The sequence below is a fragment of the Leptonotus elevatus genome, chromosome 13 (genome assembly GCF_054856555.1).
Source record: "Leptonotus elevatus isolate MCC_2025b chromosome 13, RoL_Lele_1.0, whole genome shotgun sequence".
NCBI classification, from domain to species: Eukaryota; Metazoa; Chordata; class Actinopteri; order Syngnathiformes; family Syngnathidae; genus Leptonotus; species Leptonotus elevatus.
In genome coordinates, this window is record NC_141251.1 from 7,275,161 (window position 1) to 7,288,852 (window position 13,692).

A 13,692-nucleotide genomic window follows, 5' to 3' on the forward strand; every position below is an offset into this window, starting at 1 on the left:
TGCTTTCGGGGCTGGTTGATGACACAAACCCTTTAGAGAGAGACGCGCAATGTCTGGCCCAATAGTCGACTGCAATTCCAAAGCGCATGATCAAGTAAACCAATAAAACAGCGCGAGGCGGGATGTCTCCGCTCACACAATTCGAACAAAACCACTTGGTTGTGGGTATCAGTCATGGACGAGTCCTCTTGCCAGTCTGCGGACTCTATGTCGACTCCGTCCACAAGCATGTCGGCACAAGGCGCCGGCCATCGCACGGATTGCGAGTATAAAAGAGCGCCGAAGCGCCTGAAAACTGATAGCGAGACAGCGGTTGACGTGAGAGGGGGCGGCAAGGACCTTGAGGAGGGAGAGGACGACTCGGACTCCAACTCGGATGCTGATTTAGCGGCGGACAAACGGGCCCAGCGCGGAGCAGGACTTGAGGTAAAAAAAAATGAGATGCGACGATACGGCATATACTGTGCGTTTGATTAGAAGAATTAGGAGCGACTGTCTTTTGGTTGATGTTGTTACTGTCAAACGATGACATTGTTTTTTGTAATCATTAATCATATCTTAGAATTGTATCGTTATTTTTTTTTACATTTATTTTTCAACAATATATTTACAGTTGACCCCTGCTATTAGTGGCGAATTAGGACCACAGATATAGCGAAACTTTACATATAATTGACATTAATTTAATTTAATTCGCACTTTCTAAGTTATATACCATGATTTTACCTGTCCGGCCCACTTGGGAATAGACTTTCCTCCATGTGGCCCTTTAGCTAAAATGAGTTTGATATCCCTGCTTTAGGTGAATATGCAGTCAACTCATTCACTCCCAGCCATTTTCACTGAAGCAACCCCCTTCGCTCCCGGCAGTTTTACTGGATTTTGACTGATTTTGCAAGGTCCAAAGAATGTTCTGTTTGATTGTTATAAACACATGGAACCGACCGAAAGAAAGATTAGAGTCTCTTCTTTCATCGGGGAAAAAAGTATATTTGTATCCGTTTCTGTTTTGCAGCAATTAGCATTAGAATATAGCTAAGTTTCAGCATTATTTACAAACCTGTTGAAAACAGTATGGAAAAGAGCTTGTCGCAACATGCGGATTTCTTATACTCTGCTGCCACCTGCTGGCCATTTTTTGTAATAACTAACATTGCTTTAAGCCACCTCTTTTTGTCAGAATCTGTATCAAAGCCTTCTGTATATTCTAGCATAACACAAAAAAACGTATAAATATATTTTTGACAGTGCAGGACAAAGTATTAAAAAACACATTTATACGTTTTGGGGTTTGAATAAGTTAAAATTCTTATTGTTTACACTGTATAATGTTTAAATTGTATGCATTTACAGTATTAGGTTTGTGATCCCTGGCCTTTGGTACTGTAAATTCCAACGTTTGACAGCTGGAATAAGCTTTACGGTGATCCTGCTTAAGATCATCAGTGTATGAAAATCGAGGGTGGAAGCATGGGTTGATGTATGCATGAAATTTCTGAGATTTTGCCTTTATTTTGGCCCACCTGTATCATACAAATTTGTGATTGTATGTGTGTGTTTGCAGGACAACAGCAAAAATTCCCATCACATTTCGCCCAGTCCCGTGGTCCATGTCAGGGGTCTGTGTGAGGCGGTGGTAGAAGCAGACCTGATTGATGCTTTGGAAAGTTTTGGACCCATTTGGTAAGACTACATCCAAGTGTCCCAAAAACATATACATTATGAATAAAATGCTCAGAACCAGAGAGGTTCAGAGCATAACTGTATGGTCTGGCTCTGGACTTGTTGCTGTACATTAGGTTTCCTCAACCCTGGTCCTTGAGGGCCGGAATCCTGCAGGTTTTAGATGCTAAAGTCCTCCAACACATCTGATTCTACAGATCAGGTTTATTATCAGGCTTTTGCAGAGCTTGCCGATAAACTGATCATATGGCTCAGGTGTTGGAGGATGGAACCATCTAAAACCTGCAGGAATCAGGCCCTCAAGGACCAGAATTGGGGAAGCCTGCTGTAGATAGAAAAGTCATCAGGTTACGATCTTCATGGGTAGTTCAGATTTCATAAGAAATTCACAAGAGTTCACAAAAAGAGATGGCTTATCTACCACTTTGTAAGGCGAAACAGCGTAGCAGCCTAAAAGAGTAAAACCAGAGTATTTGAGCAGAAATGGGTGATTAAGAGAGGAGCAGGTGTGAATGTGTTGGAAGAGAGATCCAGCCACCTGAAGCCACTCCCACTCCCGTTTTGCAGCCATTAGCATTCAAATATAGCTAAGTCTTATCATTATTCACATTCCTTGTGAAAAACTGACAAAAATAGCTTTTTCAACATGGCCCTGGCTGATCTCTTATATTCTGCTGCCACCAGCTGATGGCCGTTTTTTGTAATAACTACCATTGCTTTAAGCCACCTCTTTAAGTCAGAAGCTGCATCAAAGCCTTCTGTATGCTCTTGCATGCCCCCCCCCCCCCACACACACACACACATTGTACCTTTTTTTTTTTACACTGCAGGAAATTACATTCATCCGTCTGAAAATATACTTGAACAATACAACTGACTTATTTGTTTAGCATCTTTGTTCCCCCCCTCTACAGTATAGGACACACCATCTAGTCCTGTGTTTACACTTTGTGTTTTTAGTTATGTCATGATGATGCCATTCAAGCGCCAGGCCCTGGTGGAATTCTCTGCTGTGGAGAGTGCTGACTGCTGTGTGTCAAGTGGAGCCAAGGCCCCTGTATATATTGCAGGTTTGATTGATTTTATCATAACAAATGCAAGAGTATTTGGACTTTAAAAAAAAAAGAAGAAGTGCTAATTGAATTATTGTCCACATGACTCACTTTTAAATGTATCTAAACTAGAAAGTGCAGTCAAATCAACGGAAAATGTAGCGAGTTCCAGAATTATAATCAGGTTTATAATTCTAATAATAAAATGAAATATCAATACATTTAGTTTTTCTTTTTCGAAGGAAGAATTTGAAACCTGAGATGGGTAGGAGTGATATCTAAATGATGGCAATACTTGACGCCAGATTCATTCTGTAGCACAATTAGACCAGGAAATAAGTCCAAAATAATGCGATGACGTGACTGGACAAAAATGTGTCAATGCCAGTTCATGCATCTTAACTCATTCACTGCCATTGACGGCTATAGACGTCAAAAATTCATTTGAACTATTTCTATTAGTTTAGCATTTTTTTCCCCACTTTTGCTAACAAGAGTATGAAAACCTAGAAAAATAATTATTGTAAATTTAGAACAGATATAAAATTTGTGATTAATCGTTAGTTAACAAGTGAAGTCATGTGATACATTACAATTAAAAATTGTAATCGCCTGACGGGCCTAATTTGAAAATAAAAATAAAAATAAGGAGTGTTTAATCGTAATTAATTGCATGATAATTTTTTATCTGTTATAAATGTACAATAAAAAATCTAGGTTTTCATAATTTTTTTTTAATGAAATGAAAAAAAAAGTTAAACTAATAGAAATAGTTCACATGAATTTTTGACGTCTATAGTCGTCAATGGCAGTGATTGAGTTAAAAGAGAATCAGTATAGAATCCATACACATGAAATACCTCACATTCTTTTGACAGTGCTCTTCAAATCTTCTCTGGTAATTTGATCTAAAGCAAGACAAATGTGCATGATGATCCCAGACTAGATTTGTATTTAGATGACCTTTTACGCTATTTGTTTTTAGGTCAACAGGCATATTTTAATTACTCCACATCCAAGAGAATTACCAGGCCAACCAATGCTGACAATCCCAACAGTGGCAACAAGGTCCTCCTACTGTCTATTCAGAATCCTCTCTACCCTATTACTACGGTACACACACACACACTAAATATGCATTTTGTTCTATGGTGACAAAGTCTTCACAGTAGTTTAATACATTGGTAAGCCATTGGCAAACCATTTAATTCCAGCTGTTGCATTTATAGCCATAAATGCACATTTATATGTTTTTGAATATGATAAGTTGAGGTGGTTAATGAATTTAGATGGACATATTTTAGTTGTTTGTTTGTTTGTTTGTTTTCCAGGATGTCCTATACTCAGTATGTAACCCTGTCGGCATTGTTCAGAGGATTGTCATCTTTAAGCGAAATGGAATCCAAGCCATGGTGGAGTATCCTTATTAAATTTCATAAATGGTTTTGCTTCTATGTTAAAAAATTGCAGTTGTTTGTCCTTAACCTATTTCATTCAGGTTCAAGTCGAATCAGTATGCTCAGAAAGCGAAAGCTGCCCTGAATGGAGCGGACATCTATGTTGGCTGCTGCACTCTCAAGATTGAATATGCAAGGGTAAAGAACTGAGGATTTGTTTCCTGTATGCTTTTGAGGTGTATTAGGAAATATATTTTTGGGTGATTGTACAAAAGTACAATGAAACCGTATCCAGTCCTATTCGATTTAAAGAAAGTAATCTACAGTAACAGTGTGAATGAGTTTGTCCATATGTGCCGTGGGATTGTTGAGTCTTTGAGGATGCTCCCTAAAAGGTAAACAAGCACCATTGGAGCTCGCTCGCTAGGGACCTAGCTAGCTAGCTAGCACCTGGGGCTAGCTAGCTAGGGAACACTAGCTAGTGTTAGAGTAGAGAATATTTGTATTCTACTCTTTGCGTGTTCAATTAACTGAATGGTGAGATTCTGGTGAAGAAGTCCCTTTGCAAAGGTATCAGAAATTTCTGGTCACACAATGAAGACACTCAAACCGTGTTCTGTTCAGATTGTGTGTTCCTTCTCCTCCTGCACATCATTATTTATTGAAAAGTGGGTGAATACGAAAAGTCTCCTCCCATCAGCCCACAGTACATTTATTTGCAACTCAGTGAATACAAGAAAATACCCCCTTCTGTTCCCATCAGCAAGTTCAGCAAGTTCCCATAGGTATAAATCAGATTAGAGAAAAACAATAATACATCAGCCTGTCCCTCCCCTCTTCCGACTGAGACCGGTACCAGGCTATACTCCCTTCTTTTCTCAGGAAAGTGAGACAGATAAGAATACAATAGACCATACTATTCATTGAGCTACACAGCTATAACTAAATGACTCCAAAAACGGCTAAAATATAAATTGAAACTGAAAAACAATGTTAATAATTTAACACTAGCTAGGGAACTAGCTAGCTAGCACCTGTGGCTAAAGCCAAACTGTGGCAGCGTTTTTACTTTCTGGACCTGGATTTGCCACTTCGGCTGATGAGACAAGTGTTCTTTTCAATGTCCTTTTGTTTTTGTGTCAACAGCCAACACGTCTGAACGTGATAAAGAATGACAGTGAAAGCTGGGACTACACTAAACCATACCTGGTCAGACGGGGTAAGACATTTTTTTCTCTCTTTTTCTCTCTGTATTATTTCATTTTTATATTTTGACTCAAGTCCTGTGATTCCAGTCCCAAGCAATTTCCAAGACTTTTTTTTTTCTTAGAAAAGCGCAACATAGTTACAGGTTATTAAGACACATCAAACCAACTCAAGCCGCAAGCCAAGACTCCTTCACTTTCTTTTCTTCATCACCAATCAAAACACTCTCTCAGTCACCAGCCTCTTACGCCTGCACATCTACCTTCCTGGTAAAAGAGAACAGAGTATGGACGTCAGGCTGACTTTACACAACAGCTCTCTTCACGCATTACCTCCTCCATCAGCGAAAAAGAAAAAGTCCGACAAAAGGATATGGAACTCAGTCCTTCATACTACCAAGCAGCAGCTGTTTTAAAATGCTCAGGAGGCCTTAATCTCTCCAGCAGCACCACCTTCTGTCTAACTAGATTCTGTTTGTTTTTAGGTTGTTGTTTTTTGTTTCTGTGTCTTGCAGCAAAGTACAAGTGGATGAAAATGCATCCCGTGACCAAAGAGCCTCAATCTGATTCCTCCTGCTTTGAAAAGAAAAATATTGATGTCCAACCTGCACTCATTTTTGTATATTGGCCTTTAAAGGGGACATATGAAAAATGAACCTGCCCATCCATCAACGCATGCATTGCGTTGCATTGCACAAAATACAAGCACGGCTGTACTGTTAGCAGAGATTAGCATTAGCTAATAGTGTCATCAGTGGTACTGTCAAATGACAAACACTCATATGTTTGTCAATATGTCCCCTGTATATGCAAATCTTCCAATCTTTACGGGTACATGCATTTTCCTCACAATCTGTTCTTGTAGCAACGTAGCTCATTACAGTCATCTAACATCCTGGTCTTCATGGCCATGATAGCTGCACTGGCCTTTTTTTGGGGAGGTGGGTGGTGAGAACAGTGGGTCCTCTTTAATGAGACAGGATGTTAAAAGATGTAAGTCTGGAATATTTTTCTTTCTTTGTGTATTTCAATCTAAGAACGTTGCGGTCTTAAAAAGAGACTTGCTCAGTTTAAAATTGTGGAAAGAATGCATAATATGTCTCTTTTAAAGATGATTTATTTGGGTTTTTCTCATTTAAAAAAATGCATTGGTAAACATTATTGTTATCTCATCACAGTGACCAGAGTTAGAAGCCTTGTTAAAGGTGCTGATGTGAACTGTACATCTTTTCACCAAACTCATATTATGAACATTTGTAAATTGGCTGCCACCCTCACTGAAGCCCAAAACACATGACACTGTTAACCAGAGCTGCCAAATGTTATGGATCGTCCGTATTTTGTTAACCCGTTGCGCCAGTAGCACTGATTGTTCCAGATACAGTATTTAAAAAATCCAGCGTCCGTCATAAATAGTGTCCTGGCCACCATGACGCTGCACAGTAGTTTTTATTTATTTTTTATTTTTTTAATACTGCAGTGTGTATGTTTTTACATAAATAGATAATAAAATAGGAACGGATTAAACTCATTTACATTATTTCCTATGGGAAAAAGTGTTTTGGAGGTTGAACATTTTGGACTTTGAACACTTCACAAGAACGAATTATGTACAAATGTTGAGGTTCCACTCTATCTCATTCAGGTCTAAACTCTCACCGCATACACAATGGCGGTTTATCAATATGAAGAACTCGGACGTATGGTAAAAATCTACACGAGAACCTTCTTGTTCTCTGTGTACTTAGCCCCCCCCCGACGTCTTTACGTGACAGCAGCACGAAATACATCTTGGGATATTTTCCTAGCCAAGCATTCAGATTCACATTCATATCAAAATGATGCGTCCTTGGTTTAAAATGGCTGACAAGAATATCATCCGGGTGTCCTTTGCATTCTTGCCTTATTCATACAGTACTTTCAATTTGAACAGTATTAGAATGCTTTTTATACTAAATAAAGTGCAAGAACTGGGGAAGGAAATTCAGGGGGAATTGTTCTGGAAGTGAATTTATATAATTTGGCAGCTCTAGTTAATACATAAATTAACATTGTCCTTATGAAACGAGCAAAATGTTAACGTCCTTCATTAAAACCCATTCACAGGGCTTATTTGTGTGACACTGCTAAAAGTGTCTCGTGTGAATGATCCCATACTACATCCCTAATATATGTTCATCAATGCACAGACAACTGTTCACATTGTTAATACCGCTTAAATAAATGTACTTATTACTGTGCGATGTGTCATATAGCTTAACGTTGCAACTCTGCTTGATGGCTAAAGTGATGGTGTAATGCAGGTTGATGTTCTTGCGTGCTGAGGGAGAAAAGAAAGATTGCTGTCTGATGCTAAACAGGTACTGTCTCTTTCATTGGTTTGCTTTCATTGCCTCCTCTGTACGTCACATGACCATTTTCTTACTTCATTCAACCTTATTTAGAACCTCCTGTCATTAGACTTGGTCGCACGTGTCGTAGTACTGTAGTTCTGTTTGGATATGACTCTTGTGAAATTATGTATTGTATAAAAATGATTGCATTTTGTTGTTTGTTTTGAGCAGAACATTTTGGGACTTTCATTTGATTGACATCGACTCTTGATTGGTCGCTACCTGAGCCCAAAGCAACCATGATGTCATTTTAAGTCGACAGCAAGTGGCAAAATGGCCGCCCCCTGAGATGGAAAAAAAACGAGCATGCTGCACACAATCCTAATCAGAATACCGTGGGTAGACTAATGGGGTTGCATAGAACATATGATTGTTTTTTTTGTTTTTTTATTTTTATTTTTAACTTTGCCTTTAGAGTACTGTAATCAGGAAGAGGTCAGAGTTACTTAAATGTCATATTCAAACCAAACCAGTAAGCCTTTACACCTGAGCCCGAACCTACCACCCACCCCCCGGCTCTGCGTTGCCATGTGTTGGTCACCCCTGGTCTATTATTCTATCACAAATTCCAGCCTTAATGTTACAAGAACTGATACGATTACATTATTATTGTGCATTATTTAAGCTGTCCTTATTGATTGATGTATTTGTTACGTATATCCCTTGCGAAACCCCTATAGTACATAGCATTTCTGCCTTTGTATTATACACTATTTTTGCTGAAAAAAAACAACAACAGTCTGTTCTGCAGAAGTGACAAATCCATGTCCAGAAAGTAAAAACCCCGCCACAGTTTGGCTTTAGCCATTGATGCTAGCTATAGCTAGCTCCCTAGCAGGTAAATCAGCACCATGGGAGCTACCTAGCTAGCTAGCACCTGGGGCTAAAGCCAAACTGTGGCAGGGTTTTTACTTTTTGAACCTGGATTTGCCACCTCTGCTGTTCTGTTTATTTATTTTCATTTTATTTTAAAAGGGTTAACATCGTGTAAGTGTATACTGTAAAAGATTTCTTGCTTCTAAGTTATCGTTACAGTGGTTTGTCATACACTGTGTCGATCAATAGTGGCCTATCACTGAAATTATATATTTATATATAAATCTAAGGTTATGTTCAAAATGTTGTAAATATTGTTATTCCTACAATATCTGACAGGTTCTCCTGTACTGCAAAGATACTGAGACGGTATTTAAATACTGTAATGGAAGACGAGTCATGTTTCTTCATTTTGCGAGTAAACATGGACAACTCTGGCAACCGCTGCTGCCGTATTCTTGTTGTGGAAGTCTCTATGGGTACACAAAAGCACCTACTCTGCTTCATACCTGTTCATACATGAAATTGGATGGCGCCATATAAACAGTTTTAAATGTGCCTTGTGAACTTCGTTTTTTTTTTTTTTTTTTTTACTAGATTTACCCAGGTAGACAAAAATGTTGCTATCTTTCCATTAAAAAGAAACGATAAACCCAAAATGGTCACTGAAATAAATATATATATATATATATATATATATATATATATATATATATATATATATATATATACATATACACACACACACATACTGTATATAACATTATATGAGTAGTAACTTTGTTTGTTTTTTAAAGCTGTGCTGTGCTGTGTTTATTTCAGATCAAGGAAAGGGCAGGCAAAGACAGGCCATTTTAGGTGAACACCCATCATCATCCACTGACAACAATTATGGTAAGTTTGAACTGATTTGAATTGCTTTAGCGAATCACTACATTTTTCTTACTTGGTTGAAATGTGATGACAAATTTCTAAAAAGTTGTGTAGCCAATGTAAGCCGATCCAGCCAATTAGAACGATGTAATGTCTCTAATTGTTTTTTTGTATTCATAATTTGTGACATGAAATTTGCGGGAACTGAGATACATCAATGATATCAGCTCATGGTTTGTGTGTTTTCAGGGTCACCCTGCTCTGTGTTGCCTCTGCCTAGCAACAGCAGGTACAAATTGACCTACGTGGATGTTCCAGATATAGTGTCCTACCCTCTGCCCCAGACATCCTACTCTTCCTACACCCCCAGCTCTGTTGCCATGGTGAGTGGCCTCCATCCATCCAAGATGAACTGCAGCCGCATCTTCAACCTGTTCTGTTTGTACGGCAACATTGAAAAGGTACGTAAGCGTGGGCGTCTTATTCTCTTACACTCATTTTATTTGAGCAAAATTAGGACCTTTGTGGTCCTGGAAGGCGTGACAGCAAAGTAATAAGAGCCATGCTTCTTCTCTGATGGGAACTATGATGTATTTTTTTTGGGGGGGGTTATTCACAATTATTATTATTATTATTTGATGCTTTGTTTTGTGTACAGTTTTAAGTGCATCACGTTTGTTGGTTATGCATTCATGTTGTTGTGTTTTATTCTGCTGTCAGCGTTTCAAAAGAAGATCTGTTCTCAGTTGAGTTACATTATACGGATAAATAATGATTCAATAAAAAAACAAAAACTGTAAAAACTCTCTAAAGATGCAGGTGACAAATCTGTGCTATCAACAAGAGACTAAAATTGTTTTATGTTGCCCATTCTCTATCAGATGGGTACGCTTGTAACCCCCACAAATTGTACCTTGTAATATCTCTCACACGGCCTGATTTTAATAATGAAAGCACACTAACTCATTCAAACCCAAAAACTTATAAATAAATGTTTTAATACTTTGTCCTGCACTCCCCAAAACATATTTAGAAGTTTTTTTTTTTTTGTTTTTTTAAATGCTAGAGCATACAGAAGACTTTGATACAGCTTCTGACATGAAGAGGTCGCTTAAAGTAATGGTAGTTATTACAGAAAACGGTCAACAGGTGGCAGTAGAGTATAGGAGATCAGCCAGGGTCATGTTGCAACAAGCTCTTTTTGCCAGTGTTTTTAACAGGTTTGTAAATTATGATGAAAATTAGCTACATTCTAATGCTAATTGCTGCAAATATACTTTTTTTTTCCTGATGAAAGAAGAGATTCAAATTTTTCTTTTGGTAGGTTTCATGTTTTTATAGCAATAGAACAGAATATTCTGTGTACCTTGCATAATCAGTCAAGATCTAGTAAAAGAGCCGGGAGCGAAGGGGGTTACTTCACTGAAAACGGCTGGGAGTGAATGAGTTAATAGCGAGTACAAGCAAATAGTAAAAAAGAAAATGAACTGCATACTTTAATTCTAATAAACAAGGAAATTGAAAAGTAATTCAAATATTCTGAATCGATTGCTTCAATGTGTGACTGATATCACAAACGCACTAATTGTTGCAAGATCAAACGATTATAATGCCGATTTTAATCGTGAGGGATTTTTAGGTGAAGTTTATGAAGAGCGTTCCTGGCACAGCGTTGGTTGAGATGGGGGACGATTATGCTGTGGATCGAGCAATCACACACCTCAACAGCATCAAGATTTTTGGCAAGAGACTCAATGTCTGGTGAGAATATAACAACACACAAAGCGTGAAATAATGAAGAACATTTTCATTATTCAGTTGAAAAAAAACACTTTTTTTTACAAGTGTGCGAATGTGGGAGCATCTAAACAAGCGTCGAAAGAACACGCACAAAAATTGAAATTTGATCTTTTGATTTGGTGAATTCACTCCATTTGTGTTTGTTTCCTTTCCATGCAGCGTATCGAAACAGCATGCCGTGATCCCGAGCCAGTTCTTTGAATTAGAGGATGGAAGCAGCAGCTATAAAGATTTTGCCATGACCAGGAACAATCGCTTCAGCAGTGCTGGGCAGGCCTCCAAAAACATCATTCAACCCCCATCTGCTGTATTGCACTACTACAACGTCCCTTCGTGTATATCACAGGACCACTTGCTCAGGGTATGATTTTTGTACATACGCTTATGTTTTTGATGTAGTCCAATCCGAACAGTGGGCTTTAGTCACCAGTATGCCGGTAAAAGTTTACGATGGATTCAGGAAGTATTCTCAAAGTGGAACATGACATTAATTATTGTCCTATTGTAGATTAGAGAATCCTTTTTGGCAAGTTTGGCTACCTGACTCAAATCAAAGCTGTGAAATGGTTTGCTTTTAAATCAATAACTAAATAAATGCGCGTATAGTCTTTCAATCGCAAAGTAGTACTGGATGGAATGACTTATTGAAGATTGAGTTTATTGCTTTAAATGTGCTTACACATTCCTTCTTTCTGTATGTGTGTAAACAGTTATGTAATGAGCACGATGTGCCCGGCTTTGTCAAATTCAAGATGTTTGACGCCAAACGTAAGTTTTCTGTATTTTTCATATGAATGGGAAGTACGTGATAGAAGTTTTTCATGAGATAACTTTTATTTTTGCGTTTTTTCTCTCAGCTTCCACCAAGACAATATCTGGTTTGTTACAATTCGACAGTAAGACAGAAGCTGTGGAGGTTCTCACTGTTCTCAATCATTACCAAATAAGGATACCAAGTAAGTGTGTCTGAAATGCACCTACAATTCTCTAAAAACTAAGACATGCCCTCTCCTGTATATACAGCGGACTGTGTTGAGGTTTCGTGGGGGGTGGGGTCAGAAGAGGAGGGGGTTGTCCTTATATAAAACTACATAATATCAGCAATGGGAACCTCCATATCTGGAGATGCGGTTGCCAGGGGGGAGCAGGGTGGGGCCCAGCACCGAACCCTGAGGAACACCGCAGGTGACATTGTGAGTCTGTGACTTTTCTTAGTCCAGGGCAATCAGTATGATGAAGAAGATCCTCGATTTTGTCATGTACACAAGCAGGGCTGGACTGGCCATCGGGCAGAGCGTCTTTTGGGGTCGATGCAGTACTTTTTTAATTATTATTTTCTTATATTTTACCCCAAGAGACTGGCCCACAATTTCCTCATTTCTTTCTCTGGACGTCTCAATCCGCCCCCGCAAATAGCAGAGGTCAGTTGTAATAAAAGTAATGTGTATGTTTGTTTTTGCAGATGGTTCCAACCCTTACACTCTGAAATTGTGTTTCTCCACTTCATCTCATCTTTAAAGGCCTGAAAGAAAAATGACGAATTGAAGAGCACGAGCACAGACGAACATAGAGACACGTGGAAAGAGAAAAACACTAAGACAATATATACAGGTAGCCTATAATAAGGACAGATGGCATTTAGATATACTCAAAGCTCAAAATAAGCAGTTTGTATCGCAGTTTGTGAATCAAAATTGCTCCTCATTATAAACATTGACTGCAAAACTGCAAATCCTACGCTGACACCAAAGTACTTCATTCACTTCAAAGAGCCTGCACGCGTTTGTCAATTATTAATTGTCAGAGGCTAATGGTCAATTAGTCCCTTTAGAACTTAATTAGAACTTTGACAGCACTCATTTTAAATACTTTAAAAAAAAAATTACATTAAAGCAGAGCTTTTTTAATCAATTTCACTTTAGTTCGAGAAAACAAAATAAAGTTTGCTGCTATACACAATGTGAATTTAAGAAACAAAAACTATTGATTCTAGAAAAAAAGAAAAACAATTGTTCATTTATTATGTTGTCACGTATTTATTGTCTTTCAAAGTTAGAAAGTTGCTCCCCAAATGAAGCTCTTGATTCGCAAAACTGCAAAAAAATAAAATTTCAAGTCTTGTATGCTGTACAAAAACAAGACAATCTCCATTGCAGATGTACAGTAACTGCCATACAGATGACTTGGTGATGTACTTTTAATCCCTTTTAGTGTGTGTGTGTGTGTGTGTGTGTGTGTGTGTGTGTGCGTGCGCGCGCACGTGCATGTGTGTGTTCGTGTGCGTGTGTGTGTGAATGGTATAGTTATTACTACCTACAAGTCATTTGTACAACTCTACAAATGCATGCTTTGATTGTTCATAATGTAGATATGTGTATCCCAACTATGGACCTTTAAACCAACAAAATTGTGTGGGGAAAGTATAGAGAGCATTCTATCTTTTTTCACTCTCTCTTTATATATATATATATAT

At 38.3% G+C, this 13,692-nt stretch overlaps 1 protein-coding gene across 2 annotated transcripts; it reads left to right on the top strand.

The window, feature by feature from the left end:
- The first annotated feature begins 124 nt into the window (after positions 1 to 124).
- Positions 125 to 13,659, top strand: hnrnpll (heterogeneous nuclear ribonucleoprotein L like). Of its 2 annotated transcripts, XM_086093341.1 has the most exons (15): positions 125 to 426; positions 1,565 to 1,683; positions 2,644 to 2,753; positions 3,721 to 3,848; positions 4,067 to 4,152; positions 4,234 to 4,330; positions 5,279 to 5,351; positions 9,369 to 9,440; positions 9,669 to 9,708; positions 9,790 to 9,880; positions 11,059 to 11,180; positions 11,379 to 11,580; positions 11,930 to 11,987; positions 12,077 to 12,175; positions 12,682 to 13,659. In XM_086093341.1, exons 1-15 carry the CDS (start codon positions 175 to 177, stop codon positions 12,735 to 12,737), a joined length of 1,605 nt encoding a protein of 534 aa, XP_085949467.1. In that variant the 5' UTR covers positions 125 to 174; the 3' UTR covers positions 12,738 to 13,659. The 2 variants fall into 2 exon arrangements, with proteins under 2 accessions (XP_085949467.1, XP_085949466.1); XM_086093340.1 differs by having other exon boundaries at positions 127 to 426; positions 9,669 to 9,880.
- Positions 13,660 to 13,692: the final 33 nt, after the last annotated feature.